Consider the following 14,152-nt stretch of genomic DNA (forward strand, 5'->3'; position numbering starts at 1 on the left):
TTTTTTTGTTGTTTGTTTGAGATGGAGTCTCGCTCTGTCGCCCAGGCTGGAGAGCAGTGCTGTGAGAGCAGCGGGGTTTCACCATTTTGGTCAGGCTGGTCTCAAACTCCTGACCTCGTGATCTGCCCGCCTCAGCCTCCCAAAGGGCTGGGATGACAGGTGTAAGCCACCGTTCCTGGCCAGATTTAGCATAACTCTTAAAGGCTCTAGGAATTTCAAAATGGTAAACGAGTATTGGCTTCAACTGACAACCACCAGCTACATTAGGCCTTAACAAGTGAGTCAGCCTGTCTTTTGAAGCTTTGAAGCCAGGCATTGATTTTTCCTCTCTCTCTAGCTATGAAAGTCTTAGATGTCATCTTCTTCGAATATAAGGTTGTTTCATCTCCATGAAAAATTATCCCTTAGTATGGCCACCTTCATCAATGATCTTAGCTAGATTTTCTGGTCAACTTGCTACAGCTTCTTCATCAGTACTCACAGCTTCACCTTGCTCTTTTATGTTATGGAGATGACTTCTTTCCTTAAACCTCATGAACCTCTGCTATCTTCAAACTTTTCTCCTGCAGTTTACTCATTTCTCCCAGACTTTAGAGAATTGAGAATCAGGGCCTTGCTCTGGATCAGGCTTTCATTCAAGGTAATGTTGTTGGTTGTATCTCTACACGGACCACTCAAACTTTCTTCATAGCAGTAAGGTTGTTTATCTTTCTTACCATTTACTTGTTTAGTGGAGTAGCACTTTCAGTTTTCTTAAAGAACTTTTGCATTGCATTCACAACTTGGCTAACTGATACAAAAAACCTAGCTTTCTTTTGACAAAACTTTCTCACTAATCTTATCATTTCTAGCTTTTGATTTAAAGTGAGACACATGCAATTCTTCCTTTCACTTGAACACTTAGAGGCCATTGTGGGGATATAAAATGGCCTAATTTCAACATTGTTGTGTCTTCGGGAATAGGGAGGCCCAAGGTGAGAGAGATACAGGAGAATGTACTGGTCCTGGGGCAGTCAGAAACGCACAACATTGATCTATTAAGTTTGCCGTCTTATAGGGGCATAGCTGGTGGCACCCCAAAACAATTACAAGAGTTAACATAAAAAAATCACTGAACACAGATAACGATAATAAATATAGTATTAACGGAAATGTTTGAAGTATTGTGAAAATTACCAAAATATGATGCAGAGACATGAAGCGGGTGTATGCTTGTGGAAATATGTTGCAGATAGACCTGCTTGATGCAGGGTTGCCACAAACTTTCAATTTGTAAAAAATGCAGTATCTGTAAAGCACAATAAAGCTAAACACAATAAAAGGAGGTACGCCTGTAATTCCTGGTATGAAGTACCATAGTTCTCCATTTTTTCCCCATTAGTTGTTAATCTGTTTCACATTTACTGAACTTCTCTCGGTGAGACACGCTGTGTGGCTGGAGAAATAGCAGGGAAGGAGACAGACATGGCTCCTGCCCTTAGAGAGCCAGCTCTCTAGTAGGGGGAGACACATCATTAACAAGTAAACTGTGCTAGAGTGAGGTTTCAAAGGCGAACAATTAAATTTTGGTCCTTGTTCTCCTGGAGCCTACATTTTAGGGTAATTAAATAAAATATGAAAGACCTCAACACTGACTGGAACATAATAATCGATCAGTAAAGGTAAATTTTTGTTACTGCTTAAAAAATCGGTTACAATCTGCCATTGAATTCATTGTTCAAGATTGCGTTCTGAATACTGGTGATGTGTTTTTGCCATTTGACTACCTTCTATAATTTGCCTTGCCTGCTTATATCCTTGGTTATGATTTTTCTGGTTTGGCTTTTACTAATGGACATGTAGTTCTGAAGCAGGAGAATAGGGTCTGGAGGCAGGGAATGTAAGGTTGCTTCACGCTGACTTCCTGGAAATAAATCAAATTGAAATACTTCAGCAATGACAGGAAGCATCCTCTCCATTTACATAAGGCTTATATCCACTAAATGAGTTTGAACTTTACTTCATCCTCTTCATTTACATAGAGCATATGCCAAGTAACCAATGGAAACTTCTAGAGGGCATTTAAACCCCAGAACATTCTCTAACGGCACTCTTGAGCCCCTATGCTCGGGGGCTCCTAACTTATGGGGTGTACTTTCATCTTCAATAAATCTCTGCTTTTTTTTTTTTTTGCTTCATTCTTTTCTTGCTTTGTTTGTACATTTTGTCCAATTCTTTGTTCAAGACGCCAAGAACGTGGACACATCAACTGGTAATAGCTCTTCATTGAATAAACACATGACAACCACTTGTCTACTACCTGTGCTGATAATTTCCTTGTATTACACTCAGTTGTCTTTTAGGTTCGTTAAGGTCATATTTAAACATGGACTTTTGAGATTTGTTGTAGCTAAACCCGTATATAAGCATTTAGGCTTCCTCCTTCTTTGGGTCTTTTCTTGTGGACGCCCATGCACACAGCTGTAAGCTTTTCTCCTGTTAAACTGTCTTATGTCAATTTGACCTCTTAGGCCCAGGTGGAAACCTTAAGAGGGTAGAGGGAGATTAGGTTTGCTCAGTATTGGAAAAGCCTGTATTGCAAGAGTGATGCTTTGCAGCTGCAGATAGGTGGCTTGAAGTTTCTTCCAACAAAAAAATTGTTTCCACAAAGCAAAGGAAGGAAAGCTCTTAACGGAGTGTTCCCTAAATAAACAAAGTTTTTTTGTTGTTGTTGTTGGTTTTTGAGATGGAGTCTCACTCTGTTGCCCAGGCTGGGAGTACAGTGGTGTGATCTCGGCTCACTGCAACCTCCGCCTCCCGGGTTCAAGCGATTCTCCTGCCTCGGCCTCTCGAATAGCTGGGATTACAGGCGAGCGCTACCATGCCCGGCTAATTTTTTGTATTTTTAGTAGAGACGAGGTTTCACCATGCTGGCCAGGCTGGTCTCGAACTCCTGACCTTGTGATCCGTCCGCCTCAGCCTCCCGAAGTGCTGGGATTACAGGCGTGAGCCACCGGACCCGGCCAGGAAGGAAAGCTTTTAACCCGACGGCTCAGGGAGGACACCGGTAAGCAGCACTGTGTAGTTTTGTTTGGCTCGGAAGCCAGGTCAAGCATGGGTGATGGGGAATTCGCCACTTAGTTTGGAGCAAACGGTGGCCTCCTTTCTAAAGCTGACTGAGTGCAGAGGGCCCGGCAGCAATGCCACAGCTAGCAGAACCAGCCCAGAGAACGCAGCATTGGAGACTTGAGGCGGATGGTGCCGGACACAGAGCACGGGGCGCGGCTCCCACTTGCCTCCGGCTCCCGGAAGCGGGCGGGGCCACCTCGCGTCCCGGGGGCTAAAACCTGCGAGCGAGGACCGCGCGCGAGGCTCCTTAGCCGCGCGCCGAGCGGTTGATCGCCGTAGCTCCCGCAGCCTGCGCTCCCCACTCTGTGGCTCCATCCGCCATTGTGTAAGTGCGACTGCCGCCGGGCGCCCGGGCCGCGGCAGGGGGCGGCCGCCTCTCGCTCCCCAGGTTCCCGGATGGTGACGGATCCACGGGCAGAGGCGGCAGGGGCAAGCCCTCGGACCTCATAGCAGCCCGCGCGCGCCGGTCTGCGGTGAACCCCGCCCGCGGCGGCGCTGCAGGCTAGCCGTGGCGGGTCCCAACGCTGGGTGCCGCGCCGCCGCTCAGCTGGCTCCTGGGTCCCGAAGCGCGCCGTTGCCGAGTGCCGGGTTCAGGCGTCTCCCGTGCTGTTGGTTTTGCGCAGTGTTTAATTACAACTGAGAAAGTCTAACTTCACTTTTTTTTTTTTTTTAAATGCAGAGGCCAATAATCCGTTATGGAGCATGCCTTTACCCCGTTGGAGCCCCTGCTTTCCACTGGTACTGTATTTCTTTCCACGTTTTAGTGTCACTGACATGCCCCTCCCCAGCGACGGGAACAGGTCGAAAGGACGGGGCTCTAGAGCCAGCGTGACTTCCAGCCTGGGTTCTGTCCCTGATTTCCTAGCTCTGTACCGCTAAGCATATCAGCCTCTCGCCGGCCTCATTTTCCTCATCTGAAAAATGAGCTTACGTATCAGTCCTTGCTGTGAGGACGAAATGACACGATATGGTGTGTATAGTCCGCCTGGAGCCCAGTAAGCTCTTCCCGGCTGTTGCGCCTCCACCAGCAGCACGAACAAATCTGGAACGTAGCGGAACATTAGACATTGCAGGCATTAGGGACGGTCATCGTTGCTTGACCGTGATGCATTTTTAATCCATTCAAAGTGCCCCGAGCTTACCTAATAAAAGATTGGTAAATGGTTATATCAAGTGCTTTAAATGTATGTGACACTCAGGATTTTTGTTCTTCTAAGATTTGAAATTACTGTGTAACTGAGTGCAGGCTGGGCTGCTCCGCTGCTTGCCGAGCCAATCAACAAGGACGAAGTGCCCGGAAAGGAAAGTGACTACTTTCCAAAGCTAGCAGTGGGGAAGTGGTCCAAGCTTCTGCCTTAAAGAAACCATTTCAAATTTGGAGAAAATGCAAGGGCTTAAAAAGGGGAGCTTGGCATCGGGGCTCGGAGGCCCCAGTCTCTGTGACTTGCTCAGATATTTATCTTGGGTTGTTGCCTCATCTGCTGAATGGGCTGGCGCCATCTGGAGTATAACTGGGTTGCAAATTAACTGCAGCCTTGAAGTAATCTCCAGGTGGAGGAGAATGCAATAGTCGCCTGAATTGTTTCAAGATTAGTCTCTGGAACTTCAGACGAACACATAATTAGATAAGGGAAACGTTGTGTAAGGGGGTGCTTGGGGGAAAGAAGGAGAGCAAAGATTATCATCTCATTGTTAAAGGTAAGACAAGGCATGGCACAGGAAAGAGAAAAACTTTTGAAAACAAGACATTTGGGTACTTCACGTGGAAATAGATGGAATGAATGAGTTTGAGACAGGTTGTTAGCATTCATTGTTGTGTAATTGACTACTGTGTGATAATTTGGTAATGTTAAAGTATTTTTAATTATTTTTCTCATAACTTTCATAAATTTAAACAGCATAATTGTTTAAATGTTTACATTTGTTTTCTGTCAACATGAATTCATGGGTCTTGTTTAGGGCATTGAGTTTAACTTGTACGTTTTTCCACATGCTGGGAATAGTAGGTGACATTGACTCCTTACTCTCAAGTCATGTTTTTGTTTGTGACAGGGTCTTGCTTTGTTGCCCTGGCTGGAGTGCAATGGTGGTATTATGGCTCACTGCATCCTCGACTTCCCATGCTCAAGCGATCCTCCCACCTCAGCCTCTGGAGTAGTTAGGACTACAGGTGTGCACTACCCGACCTGGCCACTTTTTAAATTTTTTGTAAAGAAGGGGTCTCCCTGTGTTGCCCAGGCTGGTCTCAAACTCCTGGGCTCAAGTGATCCCAGTCTCCTGCTACCACGCACAGTTATGCCAACTGCTTTATATGCATGTTTATGTCTTATTCTACAGGCGAAGGAAAACAGTTACAGAACTAGAATCTTAACCCGGTTATTGTTTTAGGAGGTTAAAAGGTTGAGCGTTTATTACCTTAAACAGCTTTTCAAAAGTTAAAAAAAAAAAAAAAAAAAAAAGGCCAGGTGCGGTGGCTCATGGCTGTAATCCCAGCATTTTGGGAGGCTGAGGCAAGAGGATCACCTGAGGTCAGGAATTCCGAAAGCAGCCTGGCTAACATGGTGAAACTCTGTCTCTACTAAAAATAGTCTCTACTAAAAGTTGGGTGTGGTGGCACATGCCTGTCATCCCAGCTACTCGAGAGGCTGAGATAGGAGAACTGTGGGAGAATTGCTTGAAGCTGGGAGGTGGAGGTTGTAGTGAGCTGAGATCGCGTCACTGCACTCCAGCCTGGGAGACAGAGAGACTCCATCCTCCATCTCAAAACAAAAACAAAAAAAATCCAAAAAAAAAAAAAAAAAACCAAAAAAAAACCCAGAAGGCATTGGCAAGCACATTTTGCAAATTTCCTACTTCTCGTTTATCCAGTATTACCAGGACAAATAGCATTTTCTAGAGTAAACATTTGATTCGAGTGATCTGTTGACTTTCAGATTTGTTACTGAAACCTCAGAGCCTTACTGTCTGAAGATTTCTGATGGTTTCTAGGTTAAAAGACATATATCAAGAGATACTGACTGCTGCGCAATAAAGACTATATTGAGGAGCTATAATATCTGAGTTTAAATCCTAGCTTTGCCACTTAATAGTTATATGACCTTGTACTTCCATTTCTTCATCTGCAATATAGGAATACATCATAGGGTTATTATGTGTATAAATGAATTAGTACAAATCAAGCACTTCAGTAGCTATAAGCTGTTCAGCAGTAAGTCTGAGGGGAAAGCAAAAAGGCAGTTGAATCTCAGGGTGGATACTGAGATGGAAAAGGAGGGAGCAGATAGCTCTGCCCCTTTGTTTTTATTAGAGGCTTAGTGGGGAAGGCCTTGACTGCTTAAGTCAGGACATTTGTAAGTTCCACATTGGAACAGGGCGGGTAGGGAAATGGTGATATGTGAAGTAGAGATCCAGGGGACAGAATCCAGTGCTCCCTTGGGTGGTTCTCACAGTTTCCTCCTGTTGTTCCTATGGGTAAAACTATGTAAGATTCTTGCCTTATCTGTAGTTTTGAACTTGAAACAAGGATTCGGGCAAGTTTGTGATTACTCTAGATAAGTATAAGGTATTTAACAACAGAGCTGTTACTGTAAGAGCCAGTGTAATGCCGGTCTTTTGCAGTAATTCAGTAAATTTTTGAGGTTAATTTTTTATTGGAGAGATTCCCTTTATCAAACAGATTTAGTGTTTAATACTCATCTGGCAGAGAAGTTTTTCTGATAGCAGCTTCTGTGAATTTGATTTGTTGGTGTTATCTGTAATGCTTACTAAGATTCAGTATAGTGGGCAGTCCAGCGATAAAGGTAGTTCTCTACAGATTAAGAAGTTGCTAAGAAAAGTTTTGTGGACCAAAATACCCTCTGGGATGATCACCAGCTCAGGGAAAGATGTAATTCTTTTTAAAATTATTTATTTATTTTTTCATAACTAAAATAAGTGCCCATTATTTAAGAACAAACAACTATCTACCCTAGAATGTGAAAGTTTCCTGTATTCCCTTTTCCAGAAATAACTATTATTTCTCCTACTTTAAACAAAATGGGTTCATATTACAAATTGTTTGTAAATTACTGTTTGGGGGCAGTGAGTTAAAATACATAAATATTTGTTACTACAAACATCATATGTGCTCTTTGTTCATTTTTTAATTTGTTTCTCAAACTAAGTAAAAAGTGTATCCTAGTTACCAGACATTATCAATCTAAAAATGTGTGTGTTCTTTTACATTTTGTGTGTATGAATAAACAAAAATAGGCCTATTGAATACCCTTTTCTGCAACTGTTTTCACCTACTACTTTGTTATGTCTGTGTGTATAGATATCCCAACTGTTTTGTTTTTTTAATGGGCAGTATGGACTCAAATTCACTGGTCTTTCTTTTTTTTTCCTTTTCCTTTTTTTTAGAGATAGGATCTTGCTCTGCTGCCCAGGCTCCAATGCAGTGGTGTGATGATTGCTCACTGTAACCTCTGACTCCTGGGCTCAAGCAGTCCTCCTGCCTTGGCCTCCCAAAGTGTTGGGATTACAGGCATGAGCTGCTGTGCCTGGCCTCACTAGTCTTAATAGACGTTTGTGGTAGTTACTTCCAGTTTGTACTATGACAGACTACAATGCATGTCTTTGATCCTACTATTTTTCATGTTTATGTATTTTAGTAGTGTCAATTTCTAGAAATGCAGTTGCCAGGCCAAAGGACATGTCTGCATTTCTGGTTATCAAGAGGATCTATCAGCTAACTGGTGTATATTCTTTGGTACTAGGTGCTGAGGGGGATACAAAATTGGAAGAAGTGGTCCCTTCTATCCAGGAGTTTATGGTCTAATTGTCAAGAACAAAACATAAGATTCCAGTGAGATTTGAATTATGTATTATAGAACCCACATAGGAACTGTAGAGACCAGGATGAGAGGCAGGCTGGAGTTGGCAAATAAATCATGGGGTAACTCTGACATCAGCTGGGCCTCCAAAAGAGCACTGGATTTAAATGGAGAGAAGCACAGGGAGGTTTCCAGAAGAGCATCGCAGGTGATGGGCCATCCTAGAGAGGGAGCTCAGTGCTGCATCTGGACATGAAAATAGACATGGTGGTGAGTGAGAGATAGTGTGACTAGGTTGGAGCGTGCTCTTGAGGGTTTTGGAAGAACGTGGTTGAACAGCGAGGGTAGAATCAGATTGTGGAGGAAGAGACATTTATCGCAGAGAAGGAGATAGTTTTTGAAAGTTTCTGTGTCTTCTGCCTTTGGAACATTCTATACAAAGCAGCTTTTTATAAACAGTAATCCCCCCTTATCCTAGAGTGATATATTCTAAGAACTCCAGTGCAGCGAGTCACCCACCTTTTTTGGCACCAGGAACTGGTTTTGTAGAAGACAGTTTTTCTGTGGACCAGCGGAGGGGTGGGTGGTGGTGGTGGTTTCAGGATGACTCAAGCCTTACGTTTATTGTGCACTTTATTTCTATTGTTATTGCATTGTAATATGTATATAGGTATATATTGTTTCATGTAGTATATATAGTGACAGATCATCAGGCTTTGGGGTCATGTGAGAATCTAATGCCCTGCTGATCTGACAGGAGGAAGAGCTCAGCTTCACTCCTTCCTGCCCCACTGTGTGGGTGGGTTTGTAACTGGCCACAGACGGTCTAATTTACAGATGATTTGAAGTATACAGGAGGGTGTGTGCAGGTTGTATACAGATAAGGGGGGACTACTGTACTTTAAAACTCATTTAGATGTGTCATTGATGTCATGGTTCTGATTTACCAACCAAATATAGGTTAAAGTCCTTATCTCGAAGACAGTTTTCAAGTGTACAATAAATTGTTTATTAACAGTAGTCACTGTGATAGTGCAATCACCTCTTTGTACTAAGGTAAACTCACATACCCACTATTTCCTTATAGGAACATTTGTTCTTGCGTCAGTATTTTCCCTTAGCTCATGCTAAATTTGCCACCTAGAATGATCTTTGCCAATCCTTAGAATTATTATTCTTAAATTTTAGCCATTCTGTTGGGTGTGTATAGCGGTGTCTCTATGATTTTTGTCATTTTCCTTATGACAGATTTCTCATAATGTGTTCATTGACCTTTTGCATGCCTTCTGAAGTGTTTACGGCTCTTACTCATTTTTTCAATTAGATTGTCTTTCCTTTTTTATAAAAACGTATTTTAGGAGTTTTTAAAAAATATATTCTGGTTGCAGTTCTTTACATTTTGATTTTCTCATTATTAAAATAGGGAGAATGACACTTTCCAAGGAGAGTTGTGAAAATTAAACAGTGTATGTAAAGCATGTAATGGTGACATGTAAGAATTCAAGCATTTTAAGTGTTTTTTGTCTTTTTAAACTTTTCATCTGAAGGGTTTTTATTTTTAAATTAATACAGAATATTTAACCGGTAAGGGTGTACTATTGCTGTTTGAGGCCTTGTAAACGTAGGTGCCTTTTCAACATACTCTTAGACATCTAAACTTTTTGCTGTGTTCTTCAGTGCCTGTGATCATTTCAGTTTTTATCATGAAAATTTATGTTCAGAAATTACTATGCTTTAAACTTTTTTTAAAAAAGTAAGGTCTATTTACTTTAAACACTTTATAGCCAACATAAAGGTAAATAAATAGTCAAATCTCAGAACAGTTATTTGCCTTGTGCTTATTTCACAAACTCAAGACACAGCAGTTACAGAGGTTTGAATTTCTAGTCTACTAAGAATACTGATCTTTTTATTTTTATCTTTTCAAATTTATTGAGGCGTGATTGACAAATAAAAGTGCTATATTTAGCCAGGAGTGGTGGCTCTCGCCTGTATTCCCAGCACTGTGGGAGGCCCACCCATCTGACTTCACCGTACTGTATTTACTTCTTTAAAGATCCTGTCTGCAAATACAGCCATGTTCTGCGGTTCTGGGGGTTAGGACTTCAACTTATGAATTTGGTGGGAGTCGGGGGGTGGGTGGGCACAATTTAGCTCATAACAAATAGGGTATGTCAATTAGCTTTTCAGCTGTAAACTAAAAAAAAACATCGACTGGGTCCATATTTCAGTATTACCATGATTTCCCAAAAAGAGGTTTTAACATGTAATTCTAATAGCATATAGGTAGTATATGAAGCAGAGAGTCAATTTCGGTCTTATTTAGTTGCTGTTTTCTACTTATATACAAAGGTTTTTCTGTTCATTCCTGTTTATCCCTTATGGGCCACACTGTAGTAGATGTTGTAGGAAAATAAAAAAGGGTTGACAAATCTTACTGTGAAAGATTTCAGTATATAACAGGCTGTTTAGTACAACACAATGGAAATGTAATTTCATGCATCATATAATTCAAAACTTTCTAATAGTCTCATTAAAAAGGTTACAAATTTTAATTTTAAGTTTATGTCTTATTGAATCTAATCTAATCTAAAATTCTATTTTGACATGTGGTCAATGGAAATCATTACTAATGCTATAGTTTACATTTTTTTTTTTTGCACAAAATCTTCAAACTCCAGTGTGTAGTTTACGTATCTAGCACATCTCAATTCAGATGATAAATTTTCATTAGACATACTTGATCTATATTTAATTTGTGATAATTTGTCAAATGTTTTGTTTTTATTCATATTAGCAAGGAGCAACTTGTAGCCTTGTAACTTTGGAATGAACTTTATACGCAAGGAAAAGAATATTTTGTTTCCAAAGAAAGCCTTGGGAATGGATACTAGAGATAGAACTGGACTAAAACCTAGATTTTCTGATTATCTATTTCCCTTAATATTATAATGACTTTTGTTGTTGTTGATTAAAGCAGTATGCCTGCTTTAAAACCTAGAAAACTTTCGGGGTTATTGTTGTTGATGATGTTGTTGATTGGTTTTTTAAGATACTTTCATCTGGTATGGTAAAGAAATTTCTGGGCCGGGCGCGGTGGCTCAAGCCTGTAATCCCAGCACTTTGGGAGGCTGAGGCGGACGGATCACAAGGTCAGCAGATCGAGACCATCCTGGCTAACACGGTGAAACCCCGTCTCTACTAAAAAATACAAAAAAACTAGCCGGGCGAGGTGGCGGGCACCTGTAATCCCAGCTACTGGGGAGGCTGAGGCAGGAGAATGGCGTAAACCCCGGAGGCGGAGCTTGCAGTGAGCTGAGATCCGGCCACTGCACTCCAGCCTGGGCGACAGAGCGAGACTCCGTCTCAAAAAAAAAAAAGAAATTTCTGGCTGAAACTGCTGTGTCAGGATTAGCCTTATCTGCTGCTTAAGGATTGTGATATTTTTGTTATCAAGGGCTATCTCAGATAGTGGAAGATACGAATTTGTGAATTCTAGCTTAGAAGATTTTATGATACTCTCCTACCCAATCAGAAATCCTCCTATGTAGCCCTCAAATCTCTGGAACGTTTCCGGAACACTCCCTGTGTTGACTGTTCAAGGTTTTCTTGGTATATAAGGTATAATTGTTGGAATCCTTCCTTTTTATTTCTTTCAGCCTATTTCTAATTTACTAAGACTTGCTGTTAACTACCCTTTACTTATATTTTTACTTATTACTTATTATATTTGGTGTAGTTTAACTTTTCTTCATATTTTGTTTTATTTTCATATTTGCCTTAATTTTTGCTGTACTTTTAATTAGATTAGTTATATTTGATGACAACATTTTGATGCATCCTCATTGTCAAGGAGCAAATTGTTTCTCTTGCCTTAAATAAGATCTCATTAACTTTATAAGCTATCTTTTCCACATCATCTAGACAATCAATTTCCTTTGATTCAGTGGTATTTAGTCTTGTGGCACCTGCCACCCATCTTTCCATGTTAGCATTTTAATAGTTCATGCCTTTAGAAACTAAAACTTCTAAAGTGAGTTTAAAAATAATTTTAAATCTTTAAAAAATTATCTAAATTTATATTTTGTAGCATTATTAGAAAGAATGGGTTTTTTTTTTTTTTTTTAGATGAAACAATTAAAAATATCAAGTGAGCCTGTGGGAGTGGTTTTAATATTCACAGTGATAAAATGTTACAGCATAATTACACCAAAAAAATCTGTGGGTATTGACACATTAACACCAGATATCTTTGAGGTTTTCTAGGAAAATGAGATGTGTTTGTGCGTTAACTTTCCATCAAATAAATTTTATTTTTTTTGTTGCTGTTGGTAGAATGCATCCGAAAGTTATTCTTTGTAGGTGGCAAACAAATGCTGAAACAAATGGATTTCATTCTGCGTATTTCTGTATCTTTATCATACCATTGTCTTTGAAGGTATTCATTTTTCACAGTGGAATTGTTTCTTTTGTTTTTATGACTTCCAGTGAATTTAAGCTTTTGATTTACTCGTATAGGTCATGTGTAAGGTTTTGACTTGCCAGCCCAATTGCTGCCAAAAAACTCTTCTTTTTTCAAAGTAGGAAAACTGTTCTAGAAAAAGTTTCTTCCTAATCCAAGTACATATGCTGTGAGTGAATCCTTTGGATGGGTAGGAGGCCTTTACAAACTGTACCGTTCCTAGTGTGTGTCTTCCTTAGTAATCCTCTGAGATAGCCATCTGGTTTTTTTGCTGGAACATGTTCAGATAGCTCAGTCTTTTTGAGCAAACATGTACCGTTATTGGACAGACAACTGATGACTAAAAATGTGTATTTAAAAGAAGCTGAAGTTTACCTTTAGTTCTCTTATTTTCCACCTTAAATAGCATAGAAGATCTTTACTTGTTTTCTACCTAATTACCCTTCAATTACTGAAAAATCTTAACCAGATCATAGTCATCTGTTGAACAATTATTTGAGTGCCTGCCTGCTGTGTACTGGGAACCATTCTAGGCATGGGAAGACATATCAACAATTTTCTTTTCATTTAATGCTTTCCAACCTATCCCAATATAGGTATCAGTGATCTGCTTCTGGAAAATCAGATGTCTTCATCAAGAATGCTTACAGGGTCCTGTTTTCATGATTTTATTTTTATTTTTTGGAGGCGGAGTCTCACTCTACTCAGGCTGGAGTGCAGTGGCATAATCTTGGCTCACTGCAACCTCTGTCTCTAATGTTCTATTGATCCTCCTGCCCCATCCTCCTCAGTAGCTGGGGCTACAGGCGGGTGCCAGCACGCCCGGCTAATTTTTGTATTTTTAGTAGAGACGATTTCGCCATGTTGGCCAGGGTTTTCTCGAACTCTTGACCTCAGGTGATCTGCCTGCCTTGGCCTCCCAAAGTGCTGGAATTACAGATGTACAACCATGCCTGGCCTGTTTTTGTTTTATTTTATTTTATTTTATTTTTGGAGATAGAATCTCGCTCTGTTGTTGAGGCTGGAGTACAGTGGCACAATCTTGGCTCACTGCAACCTCTGCCTCCCGGGTTCTATCAGTCCTCCTCCCTCATCCTCCTGAGTAGCTGGGATTACAGGCGCGTGCCAGCACGCCCGGCTAATTTTTGTATTTTTAGTAAAGACGGGGTTTCACCATGTTGGCCAGGGTTCTCTCAAACTCCTGACCTCAGGTGATCTGCCCGCCTTGGCCTCCCAAAGTGCTGGGATTACACGTGTACCACCATGCCTGGCCTGTTTTTGTTATTTTAAATTGCAGCTTCTGCAGGATGTTGAGAATCCTGAAGAGGAAGGTCTTGATAAATCATCAGGGGAAACAATCAGTGCTTTGGGATTAAAGAAGAAAAGAGGAAGCGGGGGCAGGAAAATGGAAGGTCGCACAGTTGCATACCTTGTTTAAGTTTATAAATTTCTTTGTATGGTGCTGTAAAGTCTTGTTACTTACTTTGAAATTCTTAGGCCAGTAACATTGGCATGCCTCAATGCCTGTAAGAAAAGCAGAATCTCACGCCCCACTTCAGACCGACTGAATAAAAATCTACATTTTAACAAGACCCTCTGTCAGCCTTAATGTTCCTTAAAATGTGAAAGGCACTACCTAAGAGGAATAGCAACTTCCTTTTAAAATAATTAAAACAAAAACACCCTCCATCACATTTAATGATAACATTTATCATTATCTAGAACTTCTTTTCAACGATTAACATCCAGTGGTTTTCTTTTGAGCTTT

The 14,152-nt window shown here is 40.8% G+C and overlaps 1 protein-coding gene across 1 annotated transcript in view; it reads left to right on the forward strand.

The window, feature by feature from the left end:
* The first annotated feature begins 3,341 nt into the window (after positions 1–3,341).
* TPK1 (thiamin pyrophosphokinase 1) overlaps positions 3,342–14,152 on the forward strand; it is a 389,586-nt gene continuing 378,775 nt past the window's right edge. Inside the window, exons 1-2 of the mRNA XM_050784905.1 lie at positions 3,342–3,433; positions 3,788–3,846. Coding sequence (XP_050640862.1) covers positions 3,804–3,846 — 43 coding nt within the window. The 5' untranslated portion in view covers positions 3,342–3,433; positions 3,788–3,803. The remainder of the gene's footprint in view (positions 3,434–3,787; positions 3,847–14,152) is intronic.

The sequence above is a fragment of the Macaca thibetana genome, chromosome 3 (genome assembly GCF_024542745.1).
Source record: "Macaca thibetana thibetana isolate TM-01 chromosome 3, ASM2454274v1, whole genome shotgun sequence".
Taxonomy (NCBI): Eukaryota; Metazoa; Chordata; class Mammalia; order Primates; family Cercopithecidae; genus Macaca; species Macaca thibetana.